At 37.8% G+C, this 18,736-nt stretch overlaps 1 protein-coding gene across 3 annotated transcripts in view; it reads left to right on the forward strand.

Moving 5' to 3' along the window:
* Positions 1 to 18,736, forward strand: part of CDC42BPA (CDC42 binding protein kinase alpha) — a 145,552-nt gene that overhangs the window by 105,809 nt on the left and 21,007 nt on the right. For 2 of the 3 annotated variants that reach the window (XM_026048044.1, XM_026048043.1), the window contains 7 exons: positions 4,636 to 4,741; positions 5,318 to 5,466; positions 7,085 to 7,176; positions 9,486 to 9,562; positions 13,882 to 13,920; positions 16,143 to 16,262; positions 16,939 to 17,019. In XM_026048044.1, coding sequence (XP_025903829.1) covers positions 4,636 to 4,741; positions 5,318 to 5,466; positions 7,085 to 7,176; positions 9,486 to 9,562; positions 13,882 to 13,920; positions 16,143 to 16,262; positions 16,939 to 17,019 — 664 coding nt within the window. The remainder of the gene's footprint in view (positions 1 to 4,635; positions 4,742 to 5,317; positions 5,467 to 7,084; positions 7,177 to 9,485; positions 9,563 to 13,881; positions 13,921 to 16,142; positions 16,263 to 16,938; positions 17,020 to 18,736) is intronic. The other variant, XM_026048045.1, reaches the window with a different exon arrangement.

Below are 18,736 nucleotides of genomic sequence, written 5' to 3' on the forward strand. Positions count from 1 at the left end.
AAAGCATCTTGTGTGTAATCAGATGCAAGACATGAGAATGTCTGGGGGATGGAAAAGAAGATTTGGGATTGGAGTTTCTGTTATCTCTAAAGATACTTAATGAAAAAACTTGTGTAGTTAAGTTTATAACTTTCGTAACTGAAGATAACACTTTTGTTGATCTTTTCTTGTTATGAAATAGGACTAAAAACTCAAGAATTATGTTAAAACTTGTTCCTAGCAAACATTAAGGAGACAGAAGTCATCTAGAATTTTTCTAATTGCTGTGCCCATCTCATTTTCCTCCATAGTTCTGCCTGCCTATGTCCAATTTGGTTCAGTGGTGAGAAGGCATATCTTGGCAGATTTTTTTTTTTTCTTGTTAATTTGCTTTTGATGCCCAGATATGTGGTAGTTCCATCTGCTATCCATTTTGTTCAGCGCTACATGCTGAAAGTAGGCCCTTATTTGGGAATTGTTTGCTATTGAACCAGGGGCGCTATATTAATGTTTTTAAACATCTGTAACAATGATAAACATTGTAAAAGAAAAACAAAAACATTAACTTAAACTAATCTTAATTTAGAAGGTACAAGCCTTTGTTTTCTCTAGAAAACCATGCCATTTAAACCCACACATCATCTTTATGACACCGCAGTGTCTACGATATGACACGTTGGGGTACACCTAATTTGCCTCTCCAAAACTAACAGATTTTCCAATAAAGTATTATTGTAACAGTGTTATATATTGGGAGCATGCTTTAAGAAGAACTACTACTTAAAAATGTTTTTAGGCTACCATCTCTTCTTTTTTTTTTTCTGAGCTCTGAGTCGGAAGCATAGAAAATTATAGGTGAAATTAATTGCCTGTTTTTCCTCAGCAACCTATTCTATAGTTCAGGGGTTCATTCTAGTCTTGTTTTAAGCAGGAGAGCCTGAAGAGTTCATTATTTCCTTTGAGCATTTGCTCATAGTCTTTTAGATTCCTCTCTTGGGAAATCTTGCACGTTGCTTGAGTCCACATTTCAGGTTAAAATCATTGCCTCATTCACAGCAGATAGTCCTTGAGCCCTTTTAAACTATTCCTTCTTTTAGTTTTTATAAAATGCAAGTGATTTTCATGGATTATCATGTGCCTGTTGCCCTCTCCCTGCTTTCTTATTGTGCTCTTTTGCATCTTGTTTATGGCAAGCATCCAAAAGCTTTTTTATTTTTGATATTATCATCTTAAGCAAACATAAATATAGCCAACTTTTTAATATGTACTTGACTCAAAAATTCATTGCAAATTTGGATGTGGTAGCAATAGACCCTCGCAGATTGTTCAGCCTTAATGGAGCTATTAGATTGACAAGCTTATATTATCCAAACTACTCATCAATCCTTGACAAGAATAAGAAATATTGAGGCTTCTATAGCCAGCTATAAATTTTCGTTTGGCAGATAGGGAAAAGATTCATTGCATATAAGGTTAATGCGATCACTGAAAAAAATGAGTCTTGGAACCACAGTGCTGTATTTCAGATCTCCTGCAGAAAGGAGGTCAATGGAAACCTTTGGTAGTGATTCCCAGAGTACTTGGCAAGAAACTTAACTTATTAGCCTCTCTGAGTGGGATTCATTTAACCTAATTTTAGAATGGTTCTTACAGTAGTCAGCTAAGATAAATCAGATGACTGGTCCTATAGGAGCCTCTCTTTCCCGTGCTTGTAAAGGAAGCTTAGACACCTAGGTTGATGAGGAGTTCCATTTTGTTGGGTTCATACAGATGGATGAGGGAAATCCCACCTCATTTATCCGTAATATGGGTAATGTCCATAGAGTGGACATCATGTTTCTGTTCAACTGTCAGTACTCAGAAGTTTCACCTGATTTTTGTCCTTGCAGTCTAGTGTCTTTCCAGCCAACTGTAGTAATAGTTAATTTTTATTTTAAGTATTGATTTTCTGAGAGAGAAAAAAAAATCATCTGTGATAAATCAAATCTTTAAAAATTCAAAAGTAATTATGAAAATTTTGAAGCCTGATTGTTCTCAGAAGAAAGCAAACACAAGCTGAGGGATTAATAAATGGAGGGATTAAAAATTTCTTGACAGACCTAAGAGGTAACATTTAATCATACAGAAATTTGTAGGCACTCTAGTGAACTAACTTTCTGGAAGACTTCACTTACACATGAAAACAGACAGGTTAACTGAACCTAAATTTTGAGGAAACAAGTAAGTGGCTGATGGACTTTTATTTCTTAGGACTTTGGGTGTGGTTATTAGGGCTCTGCAAAGGGAAGCAAGGAAGAAAACATTCCTAAAAGTAGCTTTATCATTCTTATTTTATCTTTAAAATAAACCCAACCAACCAAAAAAAAAAAAAAACCCCAGCAAACAGTAACTAAACCCAATTCTCCAAGAAATACTGGATTCATACAATGTTTAATCCGCATGGTAGGATTGAAAAGAGAAGGTTGCCATCTAGTGGATGACAATTACAATGACTGAAATTACACTACTTGTTTATGTTTGCCCACTTTTTATTTTCTATAATGTCTATGTTCTGTGAAACATCTCTGTGAGGTTTTGCATTTGCAACTTTTCAGTGCTTAGAGCTTCAAAGCTCTGTGCCTTGTAAACCAACCACCTGAAGGGATTCCTCATCTCCCATGAGGAACGGTATATATGCCATGAAATTGGACACTTAGTGATTTCTCAGCTTTAAATAGAAAAGTATTTAAAGAGGTGCTGACTTAGTTTTAATTTGACATTGTTCCTTTCTTCTGCAAAGTTTGTGTGCCATTAAAAATGGCCATCAGAAAGGCATTGATTTCTAAGATCTTTTCTGTTTTTGTACATTGAAAAACCTCACTTTCTCGCATTCAAAGCCTCACACCTTTTTTATTCCAATTTATACTCTATTTTCTTTTTGTTCTGCATTTCATTATACTCTTCCCACTGCATTTTCTGCTAGTTCTCATGTCTTTCCCCTCTTCTAATTTTCATAGCAGTCTTATACTTCCAATGGTTTGCATTTGAACATATGATAAAATCTTCTTTATATGCTTGTTAAAATGTGTATAACCCAGAATGCTATGGGGAAAAAAAATAAAAAGCCTATATGGTGCTTTCATTGGGCTTGCTTTTTTTTCCTCCCCTTTTATCTTGGGGAAAAAATACAGGCTTATTCATATCAAAATTCTCATTGTCTTCAATAGAAGCAGCGCATGTTTCTCTTCTAGGTTTCTCCCCACCCCTTGTAAAGGTGGTAAAGAAGGCAAAGCCCGAAATATTAAAGAACTGCTTTGGGTTTTGTTTATTTGTTCATTTTTTTTTAAGTTCAGGTGGGATTTCTGTGGCTAATGGTTGCTGTGTTTGCCTTAGCCTCCTGTACATGAAAGCCATTTTCCTTCTAGAAGTCTTAAACTTTGTGCACGTCTTAAAACTCTGCATACAGAAGCCACTGCAAGTTGTAAATGTTTAACCCGTGGCTTTGGCACTGGGGCCTTGCCCAAAGGCAGCATCCCAAGAGGCTGGTTTCTCCTGCGCCCATGGCACTTCAGAGCCTGTGCTCTCTGTCAGCATTTGCTGCTTCACAAATAAATCTTTGTTGAAATAGTAAATTGTTTTTAATTAATGAACAGTAAACTTGCAAATTATTCATTTTCTGTATTCATTATTTATGTGAACCCCATAGCATCACCCAGAGAAACTTAAATTGCTTCCTATGCACTGAGGGAAAATCCCTTTCTGCAGAGATCACTGTGAGACAAAAGCATCACTTGGGAGAACCTGCTCACCCCAGTCCAGGGTCCTCAGGACTAGTAGTAAGAAGGGAACCGAAGACAGGCTGATCATGAGCTACTCGGTTTCCTTGAGGTTCTAGCAGCCTTAGCAGCTTTTTATTTGGTTAGTTATTTTTCTCTCTGTTAATGCCTAAGACAAAGTGAGGAAAGAAAGAATCTACTGCTGTGGTTAATCAAGGGAAGGATTTTCTTTTTAGCTGATGATTAAAGATTCTGCCAAACAGACTTGCCTTTTCCTTTGATGTGTTTTCATTCAGAAAGCCTGTCTTCATAGAAAGAAAGTTAAGGAATGAGAGCGCCTCACCTGGCTTATGTTGTTTGATAACATTAGAATTAAATTCTCCTTAATTTAATCACTATTTCTTCATTAAACGGTAGCATGACTGTTTAATGACTGCTTCTCATGGCCAGCTGATAGAGTAGCAAGTGAGCTCTCACAGACAGCCCCTAGTTCCAATGCTTTTGGGGTGTCCCAGTTGTTAGTTGTTGGATATACCATTTGTTTTAATTTCCTCCCTGAAGTAGGTTTAATCCTAATGATTTCTTTGCCACCCTCTGAATTTCAGGAAGCTGATGTGTTTACTGGATAATACTTACCTGGATATTATTTCTCTATCTGTATTTCTGGTCTTAGTCCTCCATGTTGCTTAATGGAGTGCTTCAAAGCAGCAAAGGTTTAGTTTTGTATTGCTTTCTGTTTCTTTCTTTTTTTTTTTCCTGATCTCTGTAGCTCTTTTAATTTGGGGTTTGTAATTTGTTTTTCTCTCCTTTCTGTTTCTGGTTATTATTTTGTTAAAGGGGTTCTGTGTTTTCTTTAAATTCTTTAGTTACAACGCTTGCTTTTTTCTACCATATTGTTTAGGGTGAGTGATGAAAAAGATGCTCGAGGTTATCTTCAAGCCTTGGCTTCCAAAATGACGGAAGAACTGGAGGCCCTGAGGAATTCCAGTTTGGGTGCAAGAGCAACAGTAAGCCTCCAACTCCATCTATCAGATGTCTTTTTGGGCTTGAAAAAAGCAACAGTAATTTGGTAGTTTCAGCTCCAGTAATAACTTGTCTATAGAGTGTGTGTTACTCGAAAGTTAAATTTGTTCCCTTCCCCTAAATGCCAAATTTATTACCAATTAACTAAACAGCAGTGTGATTTTTTCTTAGGTGTAGCTGATTTAAAATGTTATATAAATTTGTTGAAAGGGTAGCTATACTGTACATCATGAAAACCTGGAAATCTTGACAAAATATGAACATTTTTGCAGGGATCTATGTAACTATCATTTGAATGAATGAACTTCAAAACTAGAATATAGATTCTCCTTTACTGACTATGACAGCATAACATAGTCATCTTGCCTTTTATTACTTGAGTTTAAAAATTACAACAGTAATAATAATATTCCCTGGAATTTTTTGGAGTGTTTTGGAATTGATAAGCTCTTATATCGAGAACATAATAGGCTGAAGGATGTTGCTCTTGAAGTTGATTATACCCTTCATTTGCTGCCATCTTTCCCTTTGCTCTTTCTTCTTTTTTTATCCTTCTTTAGGACATGCCCTGGAAGATGCGTCGCTTTGCAAAACTAGATATGTCAGCAAGGCTGGAACTGCAGTCAGCTCTTGATGCAGAAATCCGAGCCAAACAGGCTATTCAAGATGAGCTGAATAAAGTCAAAGCTTCCTGTATCTCTACAGAGTGGTAAGATTGAGTTGTTCTAAATGGTTATTGACTCCTCTTCCAAGGAGACTCATCTACTATTCTACCTATCTTCACAGCCAAAAATGGATCAGGAATGATATTTCCGTTTCTTATATCCAAATATGAAAAAAAGACCACATCTCATTTCATTGTATGATCAGTTGAACACTGTGCAAATTTGGAATCTGGAAGATCTGGCAGACTTTCAGGAGACATTTACCTTTAACAGTATAATCTCTCCTAATTATTGTAAAAAATTCAAACAGAGTTTTTTCATATATCTTACAATATATTCTATTCTTCTAGTGCCCCAGAGTTATTACCAAGACTGTCTCTTGGCACCCTGTGAAAAGATTTAATGGCAAGAATCCTCTTTGTAGCACCCACCACTGAAACTATCTCCTGTTGTTTCCTTTGCTAGTTTTGGAGAAAAAATCAAAGACGGAACATGTGCTTTTCTGAGCCTACAGGAGAATCCTTCAGTTTGGGTTTCAGGCATGTTTATGCATAAGTCAGCACTGCTGCTAATCACTACACGTTCTGCTGAAAAGTAAAGAAATAAATTTCTTTGGCTGGTATTCTATATCCTTTTACAAGCTCCTAACAGTTTATTAAGCAAAGAGATTTTAATAGCTAAAATGCAAAATCTGCCATGAGAAGAAAACTACTCTTTGGATATTCTGGGATAATAGTTACATTTACAAATTGTGAATCCCTTGGGTTGGAGGTGCAGTGTTATTGTTCTGAGTAGTTGGAGGTTGGAGTAGACACTCAGGCTGAAGTAGGATTTCTGAACCTTCTCTTAAACTCACATCCATTCTCTCTATTATGGCTTTCTCTACGAAATTGATTTTTACAGTAACATCCTTGCCATGGTGCACAGTTCCTAAGCACATAGATGGTCAATACAAGGGGAGGAAAGGGCCCCCAGCAGAGGAACAATCAGATGTGATTCAGGGTTTTTAAGTACAAGCAAAAACTCATTTCTTCTCTTAGTTGTATTTGAGAAGCACTGACATGATTTGCAGCTTTGAGAAATCACTTGGGCAGAGCTGAGATTCAAGGATGTTACCTGTAAACAGGGAATACCTTGCTCACCTTGGGCTAATCAAGCCAGCAGACACTGTGATAGGCAGCAGTGTATGTCCTGTGGGAATGGAATAAGCAGTGTTTGCACTGATGGGCAAAGAGGATGAGTGCGGTGCAAATGTGTAATAGTTGGAGTTGCTGTGAATCAGCACTGAAACAGCTAACTGGAATGACTGAGAAAAAAATATTCAGCATAATCTATTGGTTTCATAGACACTGTGAATTAACAAATTAAATTATCTGATTTTAAGTTTAAAACTAGATGTGGTCTTTTTTTCTCATTCCCAGGATAAAGGCTCACACGGTTCCTTAGAAATTAGACACGAGCTAAAGGCTAAACAGAGGTAGTTAAATGGCTCCTAAAAGCTTTCTAAATTCATTCTTTATTTGATGATGTCTTCCTCATTTGACTTGCATTGATTTTAACTGAGCAATATTCCAAATAACATGTGGAAATGGCGGGGGGGAAGAGACTTGAGTCACAGGTTCTCTGTATTTACATAGGGTTTTTGTTTGTATTCTTTTGAAGTAAATTGCAAGAATCTGAGAAGAAGAACCTGGAACTGTTGACAGATATTGAAAGACTGAAAAAGGAGACAGAAGAGCTTAGATCAGAAAAGGGTATGGCAACTGATATCCAAGTAAATAAGAACATGTTTCACATTGGTGGGTACATCTTATCAATTAAAGTGTGTCATCTTGCAAGTGAAGTACAGGATATATGATACCAAGAGACTGTGAGCACAAGTATTGCATGGTAAGATGTACCCATGGCAGTTGTTTTTGCACTTCTGATAAGTACTTAGCAATATCCTTCAGTTTTGTTCGTACACTCGAACCAATAAGACGTTATCTGGGTTAAAATTGCATTATTCCATTATTTTTGTTTGGCATATGTGTAGTGATTGATCAGAAAACTGCTAGAAATATTGGAGAATTTATCAGTTTTCCCTTTTGTGTTGGGAATACCAATCAATGTGTTTTTTATTATCAATATTTGGGCCTGTCTATGCTGAGAGAAAACATCTATGGAGGCACTCACAGTGTTCATGGGTTTCTGCACTTAGTGAACAGCGCGCTCCTGCTTGCTGTGTGGTAGATGGGCAGGAGTACATCCCACTACATCTCTCCAACAGTATTCAGCATTGTTGCTAGGAGGAAACTTGTTGGTAATTCTGAAATTTAAAAAAATCGTATAAAAAAATAAGATAATTGATCTGGCTGATTCTTTTCAATTCTGATGGTAGCTCTAGTATTTGTATCTTACAGTTCAAAAGGGAAGAAGTCATTTTTCTGGCCAAACTCAGTTACCTGATTTTTCTGTAGAGGAACTGAACTCCAAAGTTGCAAAACTCTGGCAACAATTGCTGTTTAGGGTTGTAATATATTGCTCAGCCTTTGCCACCTCATGCAATGTCAATCAGTAATGTACTGTAATAAGAATCGTATGCTATATATAGGTCCCTGAGTGCTGGTTGAATGGTAAAAGAATACAAGCCTATATAGAACATTCAGAAAAGATTGGTGCTGATCAGCTAATAAAATGTAGGGGATTGCTGTTACTTGATGTTTGGCACTGGCAGCCACATTATACTTATCTAAGTTCTTGGAGAGGAATTCTTGGTAGTGTTTCCCTGATGATGATGCTTTGTAATGTTTAACTTTCATTTCTAGGTTCTTGAACTTTTTCTTATATGTTGTGCATGGTTACAGTCTGTTAAGTGTTTGTAATTAATGTTTTACCATGTGGTTTTTTTTTTCCAGTGTTAAAACCTTATTGTGTTTTGTGGAAGTATAGACAGTTTTTTTTCTAAGTGGGAGAGGGGGAAAAGAAAATTATATGATTTAAGGAAAATTAATATTATCCTTTTGACACAAACATTATATTATTATGATTTTGACACAAAATCATACATATGTATATGATGCAGCATAAAGGATGCATACAGTACATGCATCCTTTGCTCCTGATAATTTTATGCCAGAAAACTAGCAGAATTGGGAAGAAAGAAACAAAAAATGATTCTGTGAAATAGATGGCCATTTGAGAATGAGTCCTAGTCTTCTAGTAGGTTTTCAATGTCTTTATATTTTAAAAACAAAAGACTTCTTTATAACTTTTTCATCTCATCTCATATCATGGCTGTATTTAGAGCAAGCAGGATGATATTGCCAGTTAGAGCAAGATCCCAAAACTTTTTTAAGGCACAGATGAGCTCTGATTGCATCAATCTTTCAAGCAGCAAACACTCCTGCAAACTCTGGTCATCACAAGTATCTATAATACTTCTCTATTGTTCAGGAAGTTGGGGTCTATATGCATTTAATATATGCACATATATAAATAATGTGCACAACAAGACTTGAACTATGCCAAAAAAGAGAGATCAGACAAAGGTATTCAAATAACACTCCAGCTACCCCAGCCTGTGTTTCCTTGGATGATACAGGGGTCCTGTTGCCCTTGCTGGCTGCAAACGGCACCCTGGTGCAGTGTGGCACAGGTGTGGGAAGCTTTCGCCCAGGACTCCCTTATTTTTACACATTCCGAAGTGAGAGGTGGCTGAGAGCACATGTCAAGGAACTGAAGTTACTTGCAGATTTGGTGTGTTTCCCTAACAGCCACCCTGAACCTGCTTTGTCACTGGCAGAGCAGAGCTGGCACCCGCTGGGTTGGTGTGTGTGCTGCTGTACATGGGCATCAGCACGTGAGCATCCTGTGCCTTCTGCTTGGGGCACATACAGAAAATAACTATTAAAATAAAAAATAATAAAAAAAGGAAAATTAGTCTGAAAAACAGATCGAATGTGACAGCTCAGTAAAAAATAATGGCTCAGGTGGATACTCGAGAAGCCTGATCCAGCACGGCAAAGGTCCTCCATGAAAAGGTCATTTTTCTGTAGCTTAAAAACTTGCTGCTGTTTTCTAGGTGTAAAGCACCAAGACTCACAGAATTCTTTCTTGGCATTTTTGAATGCGCCTACCTCTGCTCTGGATCAATTTGAAGTAAGTGAACCACTATTTGAATTTCTTTGCTAGTGAGTGGAGTTTTTTTGCTCTTGCTGTTATATGCAGAGTAGGTGCATAATTGCTAGTATTTTAATGATGACTGTCATCTATAATGCTACATGAGAAACATTATTGGAAGTGTTAGGTCTCTTCTCTTGAATGCAAGTAACCATAGTGGATTCACTTTAGAATGTTGTATACAGAATTTCTCCCAATTTCCTAAAGAATAAAGCTTTTTTGTTCAGAAGAATGCTAGGAAAATGCAGATACTTGTTAAGTGAAAATGAGAGAAAAAGTGTAAATAATTCTTGAATGCATTCCATAAGTCGTTGATACTGTATGTTTATTAAGTTTTTTTTTCTCATTTGTTTTATGCAAAGATTTATTAAGTTCAGGAAATTACTGTTATTTCTTCTCCACAGATCCTATACAATCAAAAATGTACAATTCTTCTCTCACTTTTAGCCAAATTACCAAATTAGGTAGAAAAGCTGGAAGAATTAAAATTAAATGCCACATTTTTCATATCTCTTCTTTTAATAAAAAGTAGGCAATGCATCGTTTTTCTCTTATAAAAACAACTCGGATGTAGTACTGGTCATATCCAAATTGATTGCAAAAATCGGACCGAATTCAGGGAAGACACCACCTTTAAAGTTATACTTGATCCTGAACTTTGGCCTTGTTTGTTGGCTTACCTGTTCTTTTTTGGTGGTGGTTATACAAGTTCACCATATGGATTTATGAAAAAATATAATCCCTGATGTCATTAATCTTCCAAAATTTACTGTCTTTTCATTGCATATTCACTAACTTAATTGTTCTGCAATTAAATCTTCAAAACTACTGTTTTTGGAAACCGTTGGTATGTGGGAATATTATTTTATTGAGTGAAGGTTGACAAAAACATTATATTTTATACGGGAAGGCAGTTAGTGCTTAGTTGTCCCTGGCAGTTAACAAAAAATTCCTCAGAGGTGACTGTTACTAGTACTAGTTATTTACAGTTCTTTATTTTTGCACTTTGTTTTAACTCAACAGTTTTCTTCATCCATCTCTTTCTCTCCTTTTTTTCTCCCTCCCTCTCTCTCTCTTTTTTTTTTTTAAACTGCTGTTTTCATTAAATTAGGATTCCTTTTCTTCTTCTTCATCCTCATTGATTGATTTTATGGATGACGTAAGTCTTGGGCTTTCAACCAATAAATCCCTCAGTAAAAGAGATCACTTAATTGATTTGCGTTATTCAAACAGTAATGCAGTCAACTTAAAAAGATTTGTAAAGAAAGGGAAGAACAGGGAATATTTCTATAATAGTGTATTTACATCTATCCATACAGTTTTAAAATAAATGTTTTTCTTTTGGTTGAAATAGGTTTTCCCTAATATGGAGAAGCTGCTTTGGGGCCTTATTTACTGATGTGGCCTCTAGAAAATGGTTCCAATAAATGATTTATTGCATTTATTCCCTTGCCTCATCTTACTACTTTAGCTGCTCTTCTGTTACTTGTTTCCAGAGGTTTTCTGGTCACTTAAGTGACCATTTTTTTCTTTGCCTGTGGGTAATTTCTGTGTGCTCAAATAAAATATTGTTTCTTTTACATATATCTATATGCCAGTGTCATATATTTATATGTATAGTACATCATTGCAATTTCAATTATAATTGAAGTGACCTCCATCATCTCTTCTAATTGCCATTTGAAATACTAATTTTTAATCATGAGGACGCTGAAATATTTACCTGGTGAATTGCATACTGAGGGAACGCTGTTGAAAGCTATAAATTGACTGCATTATATTTCTCTCAGACCCAAGTAGTAGGCACATAATGAATTAAGAGCATTTAAAAATCCACATATATGCTATGCATCCTTTGTAGAGCGCTGTCCATTACAACTCTCTATGTATACTGTGTGTGTATGTATGTGTTTGTATATATGTGTATACACATACACACATATCTATACATATGTGTATATAGTAGTGTAGTTTGGACCCAGGGCATAAAATTATTAAAATAATTTTACAATAGAAATGCCTATAGTGGATGATATGATGATGCCAGTAGAGTGTATAGGTTGGAGAGAACCGTTTTCTCTGTTGCTAATTTAATAATAAGTATTTATATCCCCTACTGCATTAAAGAGGGATCTCCATTGCCAAAAGATTGTGAATAGTTAGTTCAGATAAGCAAGTTCTTTCCTATAAAGTTGTCTTTAGAAATATGTTACTCTCTCGCAAGATCTGGTGAATAGTAATAAACTAGCTATGTGGGAGAGTAAGAGATGGTCTTCTATTTAGTATGGATAAGTTTCCTTGTTTGCTGTCTAATTAGTTTTGAAAGACATCCATAAATATAGAATAAAGCACTGCTTGTTTTTGTTTATTTTTAACGTTTTTTTTTTTCTTTGAGGGCAGCACATTTTTTTCAACAAACATTTTGACAAACATCCCATTCTTTACTAGGCAAGCAAAAAATTCTCTGGGGCTGGGGTACCTCCTTTAAGGCAATCTTCTAGATCTGTCCATGCAGATCAAATCTTTTCAAATGCCTGTCTTTGATGAAATTCCAGGTATTGACATGGATGTTAAGGAAGAGGATCTTACAGACAAGTATCAGATCTGTTTAAGTGCCTTATGCTTATATGAAAGAAAATCAAAGGTGATGTGCCCATTTATAGGTTAAAGGAGGTATCTAGTTACCTTTTTCCTCAGTTGGTTCTGCATCTTCTATTTCTTAGACCATTATGATTTATTCATGGCTTCATAATACACAACCTCTGAATTAATGGTTATTTATGTTTTAGCTCAGTAAGTGGGTTCAATGTCATTATATTAGGGAGAGCTTAAAAGAAACTAATGGTCTTTAAGAGAGCAAACAAGTCTCCCTGCAGGTGTGATCTCCGTTCTCCAGGCAGTGTCTCTTTTCACCAGTAGTTGCCTTGAAGGAAACCTCTGTGAGAGCCAAATCCACGTGCAGAGGATTCCTGAGAGGAATGCTGGTCCTTGGTTGGACAACTAAAGAGGAGTTATGATCCTGGGGCTTGGGCAGTGCTGCAGTCCCGCATGGAGGGTTGGGAAAGCTGCTGCAGGAATTATGAGCCCGAGGAAAATAATTCTCATGCCCTCTGGGGTTTCTCCAGCCTCCTCACACTGATCTGAAAGGGCAGAGGGAGCCTAAAATACAATGCAGTGCCCTTACGGAGTGCTCTTTGCAACGTCTCTGAAGTCTGTGGGCTATAGATGTGTAAGCAGCACTGAGTTTGCCCCACTGATTGCATTGCATTAAGATGAGAAAGACCTTCTGAGTCTGCCATCCAAATAATGTAATTATCTCTAGCACACTGTGAATTATTGCAGTTAGCGCTAATTGTATCCAAGAGAAAATGGTAATTTCACAACTTCAGAAGAAGAGAAATAAAAATAGATGTCCAGCTGCCTCTGGCGGTAGCCTGTGAGCGCTGAGCAGGAGCAACAGTAGCTGCCTGTGCAGATGGCTGAGAGTCACTTGTGGTCCTTCCATGTATCCTCCCTCCACAGGGAGGATATCCCTGGGCAGCAGAAGCCCAGGCTCTCCTAGCTGGGAAAAGCCATGTGTCCAGAAATGATCCTTGTGTCTCCTGTGCACGCAGGAAGGTGCCAAAAGGAGCAGGAGTCAGTTGTGCTACCCCTTATTTCTGATTTGAGTGGGGAGAGGAGACACCTCCATGATTCTACCGTACTCAATTCCAGATCTTCACAGCTGTTTCTCCTGTGCTTTCCAGGCTAGCTCTCAGTAGCATTATTTAGGCATTAAGTTTCTTATGTCCATGAGGAAATGCCTCATAACGGAAGGGCTGAGGGTTTTTTGCAAGGCTAGGCCTTGTATAACTCCCTAGTTATTAGCAACAGTCAAGTTGATTCATTTTAAATCAAATCTGTTGCTTAGTAACAATAAAATGGAATGCAGTATTCCTCTGACAAAATCATTTTCTCCACTTGTTAGGCAAGATCATTTCCCCCCTGTTGTTATCACAGGATGAATTACAACTAGTGTTTTGAACCCTTCCTGCACATGCTCCCTAGCGCACACAGAGGCTGACTGCTTCCTTGGTCCAACTCAGTCTGCAGTTGTTCGCTGTCCTTGTCCAGTGCAAAACTACAGACTTTGAAATAGCCGTGTCCCTTTGGTGTTTCTTGGCTCTTGTTGCCCCAGAACACGTTCTTTCCGAGGTAGCTTTAACACTGAGCGTGTACGTGTGTGTGTGGGGCGGCGCTGCCCGCGCGGCCTGTGCCTCTCTCGTTGGTAACACCTTCTCCTCCTCTCTCCGTTAAAGCGCTCTCCTTCCTGTCTTCCAGCTAACAAAGGCAGACGTGTAAGAGGCTGTCCTACTCTCTGTGGCCCTCCCTTTTTGCCTGTCGTGTCCATGCCTTTGTTTCCGTGTATGGATTGCGTGTGTCCCTCGCTGCATGTCCCGTGCCGCTGCCGTTGGCCGCTGCCGTGTGCCGCTGCGCTGCTGCTGCTGCTTGTCCCGCAGCTCTGGGCTGAAAGCTTCAGGGACCCGCTTCATTTAGGAACCGGCGGGTGCTTGGGGTGCCTCGTCAGGACGTGGGGATGGCCCCGCAAAGCGCCCGTGTGGAGGCCGAGGGCCGCTTGGCTGCCGCCCCTGTGGGAGGGCAGGAGCGGAGCCATGCGGCCGCGGCGCCTGCTGGGCGCCTGCCCTTCAGAGCTTGATGCGACCACCTGTGTGATGTCCTTCATGAGCTTGCACCGCTTCTTTTCCTCCTTGTGTGTACATATGGTAATGGGAGGCATAAAAATATAGCAAGTATTCAGTAAACAAGGACAAGTGAGAGTCATCTCAGGTGAGCTCACAAGACTACACAGTCAAGACTATGGCTCCAGTGCTGAGGTTCTCCTCCCCTCAACGTGCTGTGAAGCACCAGACAGCCTGGGCTCAGTCCAGAGCAGTGACCTTGTGTACAGGCCACCACCCAAACCATTGTCCTGTGTAGACCACCACCTGGGTTATCCTGAGAAAGACAGCAAAGCTGTTACAATTCAAGACCAAATGCACTTTTTATAACTCTGGGGTACTTCAAAACTAATTTTTGTGGTGTTAATATGGTCCCCTTGAGCTTTTGGCCACGGTTGGGTTAGATTGGTTTGGTGCTTAATTCTTCTCCTTAGAGGGAGGTACCTGAGCACTTACGGAGCTTTAGGCTCTCCTTCTACACTAAAGTTGGTTTAAATTCCCCTCCAATCCAGGAAGAGTGAATCAGCTTTTATGTGTTCTGAGTGCTTTTTATATTTATAAGTAATGTAAAAATACTCTTTTCTTTTTAAACTAGTTCAGCCTTTACCTTCTAACCACAAAAGCTTTGTAGAGTATTCCAGAGATGTTATACCATTCATATCCTTTTACTAAATTTTTTAAGAGCCTGCCATGAAAGTGTTCTTTGATGTGCAGATGCCCCTTGGAAAGTGTTCTGAATCTCTGTTCTTGGAAGCATTGAGGAGGTGATAGATCTCTGAATTTAACAGAATTCAGAAGAAAAGCAATATCTGTTTCTTGATATGAAAAGTTCACTTACGGTTACTCATTGGGCTTAATTTTCTTAATAATCATGTTAAGAAGATGTTAGATTTTTTTCCAAGTTTTTTCCAAGTCTTGGAGTGGGCCACATAGCTAGATTTGGCTTGAAAAGAGAAAAAAAAAAAAGTTTAAAATAATTGACTGTCCTATATCTGAAGATTTATTATTTAAGACCATGAATATTTCCAGTACTGGGTAAAGCATCCAATTATAATTTGCATCTGATAAGTCTGAGTACAAAATGTTGCTTTACTGCTAATATTTGCCACAATGCTTGAAATGCATGATATGCCTGTAGAAAACTGTGAGAGTTTTTTTCTGCACAGGCATATGCAGAAGGCTGCATTGGGGAAGATTCATCCAAGATGGCTGTTTATCCAAAATGTACAATCACACCAATATGCTCTGTTGTTTGTTATCTTCTGATATTTAACTTAGTTTTGTTGTATAACAAGGACCAAGAAAATCACCCTTGGAGCCATCTGCATTCCTAATAAAGTTGGTTGCCCGTTTTGTAGTTCAAATGATGCACAAAAAATCAATTCTCTGGGAGAATTATTAACACTTACCTAGGAAATACAATATTTGTGTAGCTTTTCCTCCTTATTTTCTCATAAATTTTGTTGTAATAACTTAGACTTAGGGGAATTCACTTCTAACAAGTCTTTACTAACAGTGGACAGAATATAGTAGTGTTTAGAAAACATTCAGTCTTTAAAAATAGAGAATTACAGGTCTCTTCAAGCGTTCTTCAGGTCCTTGAACTAGCAGCTCTTAAGCATGTGCTCATCTCTCGGCAATAGTCTTGGCATCTTCATATTTGAGAATTTTCATTTCTGTAGCTTAATTAGAGAATTGTGTAAAACAGATTTTTTTTTCTCAATTCTCACTTCAAGAGTTCTACAACTTGCATCGTTCGTTTTGGTGAGAGTCACCAATTCTTTCTCTTAAATGATGTCATGGATTATTATTTTCCCCTCCCTCTTGAATTATTTCCTTAGATTGATTCAGTTGAGAACTTTACGTTGTCTAATACTCCATCACGGGATGAAGATATCAAGTCTCACCTCCATTCGAGATCAAGGTCTCCTTCTACAGCCAGTGAGGTTGAACCAATTGAGGTACTTGGTGTTGACAGATTTTTACCTTTTTTTTTTTTTTTTTTTGGTAGGAATTTGAATCTCCAAATTCACTGTTGTAAATCCTTTGGTTAGGAGTGAAGCACGTTCCCCTGCAAAGACTATTTAGGTCATTGTAAATAGCCTAGTGCACTGCTGGTGAACTGCATTTTGAGGAATGTTAAATTTCCTTTCACATATGGTTAGTTGATTAGGAAATATATGTGAAATCAGTTATTAAATTAGTCTCTCTTCATAATTTATCCTTAGTCATAATTATTTAAGAAATGTTCGCAAAATATTAATGTTATGTTGTAGTTTGGTGCAACAGCATATTTCAGATTGCTTTTGAAGAACTGCCCAATGCAAAATATTAGCAAGTAATGATGTATCTCCTTCTCATTAAAATAATTTTCTGTTTTTTTTATATGGGAGAAGATTCAGTCAAGTGTGGCAGATAACACAAAACTATTTTTGTCTTGTAAGAAGTGAATCTCATGCATCATTTTGCTGAGAAATAAGATGTTTTCTTGAGTCCTTTCCTATTTTAGTCAGTGTAGTTTCATTCCCTGTCTGCTTGGGGAGATATGTGGGGGAGCAGGTTATAGTCTTTTTAACTCAAGCTGTCTTTGGTAGCGTGTATTTGATGTCTTACCGGTCCTTTGGGGGCTTTCTTCAGGTTACGGATCATCCTCCCCGTTCAATTCACACGCCAACCATGAGGACAGCCTATATTGGATCGGGACTCTCTGCACCAAAGGTACTCGGTCAAGTGCTCACACATTCTATATAGCAAGGGGGAAGATGCCACGTCTGAGCAGCAGCTTCAGGAGAGCTGTGTATCATAATGATCTCACTAGAGCTGCCCGAAGTTATTTTATGTAAATGCTGGTTGCTCTTCTGAAGGTCAGCAGCCCCATTCTTACACCGTGGTGTGGCAGGTTGGGCACGGTGTGCAAGTGCAGGAGCTTGCAGGAATTTGCACAAGCTTGGGCATTAGAAGGAAGTGGTTGAACTAGAATGTGCTCGAAGGAGAAAGGACTTCCTACAAAGAGGCCATTTTCCAGCATCAGACTGAGCCAGCCTCCTCTGTGCTCTGTACACGATAAACTGAGGTCTCTGGATAGCATAGATGATTATTCTGAGAAAAGGCAAGAGGGGGCCTGAGGTGAAAGTCAGTTTACATTTTTTTTCAGTGAAGAGTGGGCACTACAGCCAATGCTACAGCTCTAGGATGGGAGAGGGAATTCCGTTTTTCCATCTTCTTGCTTTCATAAATACTTACTTTACATCAGTTGTTGAAATTAAGTTGTCACTGCCTGAATGAGGCATTTGCATGCTAATTCACAGTTGCTTGTATTCAGAGAAATGAGGAGTAGGATACAGGCTACTAAAGGAAATCTCATAAAAGTTTCAGTAATTTCTCAATGGCTGAGGAATCTACTGTATATTAAAAAAAAAGACTTTTTGGAATTAATAAGGTAAGTCTTTGAAATAGATCTGCTTTGATAAATGACAGAAATAGCAGGAAATTTCTTTCATTTATGTAAATAAAAACTAAAAGTTGTTTCTGCAGACAATATATTTTGGGATTAGCAATATTTTTAATAGATCCTTTAAAAGTTATCACATGTATTTGTACTTGAAATCATGTGAAATAGTTTCTACTATGCACATTGTGCCATTTCTGCAAGTATTTTGTCATAAAGCTACTTAATTTATTATGTTTCCTTCTTTTAGTTTAACATTAGTTTTTAAAACTACATTTTATTTCCCTGCAGTTTGAAAATAAAATACAGATCTGTAGACAGTAAGCTCCCAGTGTAACAGTAAAACTGTCATTAAATATGGAAGAAGTTTGAGCCCTTTAGTATGGGATATCTTCCTCTCTGGAAAAAAAAAAAAAAAAAAAAGAGTGAATTAAATGTTAATATTGCTGTCTATTAAATTGTCATGCAAAAGTTGTCTCATTTCAAATCCACATACAGATAGTATAGATAGTAGTCTATGTTCCCAGGAACTAAGGAGAATTCCCTTCAAAATCTATTTCATTTTACTTTTGCTGTAAATATCACTTACGCCTGACACCATCAAACTGGTCTCTAATTCCTTCTGCTATGAAAGATAGAATTTTGAAAATGTTTGGTATTTTGCTCCCAACTAAGGCAACAGTCCTTGTGGCTAAGCATTTGAATGTGCCTCCTGGAAAATACATGCACCCACGTGTTCAGTTTCTAGAGTGTAATGTGATAATGTATAGACAGACCCCGGCAGCTTTCCTATCAGCAATTGAAGTGACCTCATGCACTGAGACAAGGTCCAGTTTCCCTAGTTTAGTTTACAGGGCTTGGTGTTAAATTATCAATAAAGAATGTTTTCAGCCTGTGTATTAGGAATTTGGATCTCATTTCAGCAAATGCAAATAACTTACATTTTTTTTTTTAAATGCAGTTATGCACAATTAAGTCTGTGAAAAA

This window comes from Nothoprocta perdicaria, unplaced genomic scaffold, assembly GCF_003342845.1.
Source record: "Nothoprocta perdicaria isolate Ctin4 unplaced genomic scaffold, notPer1 scaffold_51, whole genome shotgun sequence".
Lineage (NCBI taxonomy): Eukaryota > Metazoa > Chordata > Aves > Tinamiformes > Tinamidae > Nothoprocta > Nothoprocta perdicaria.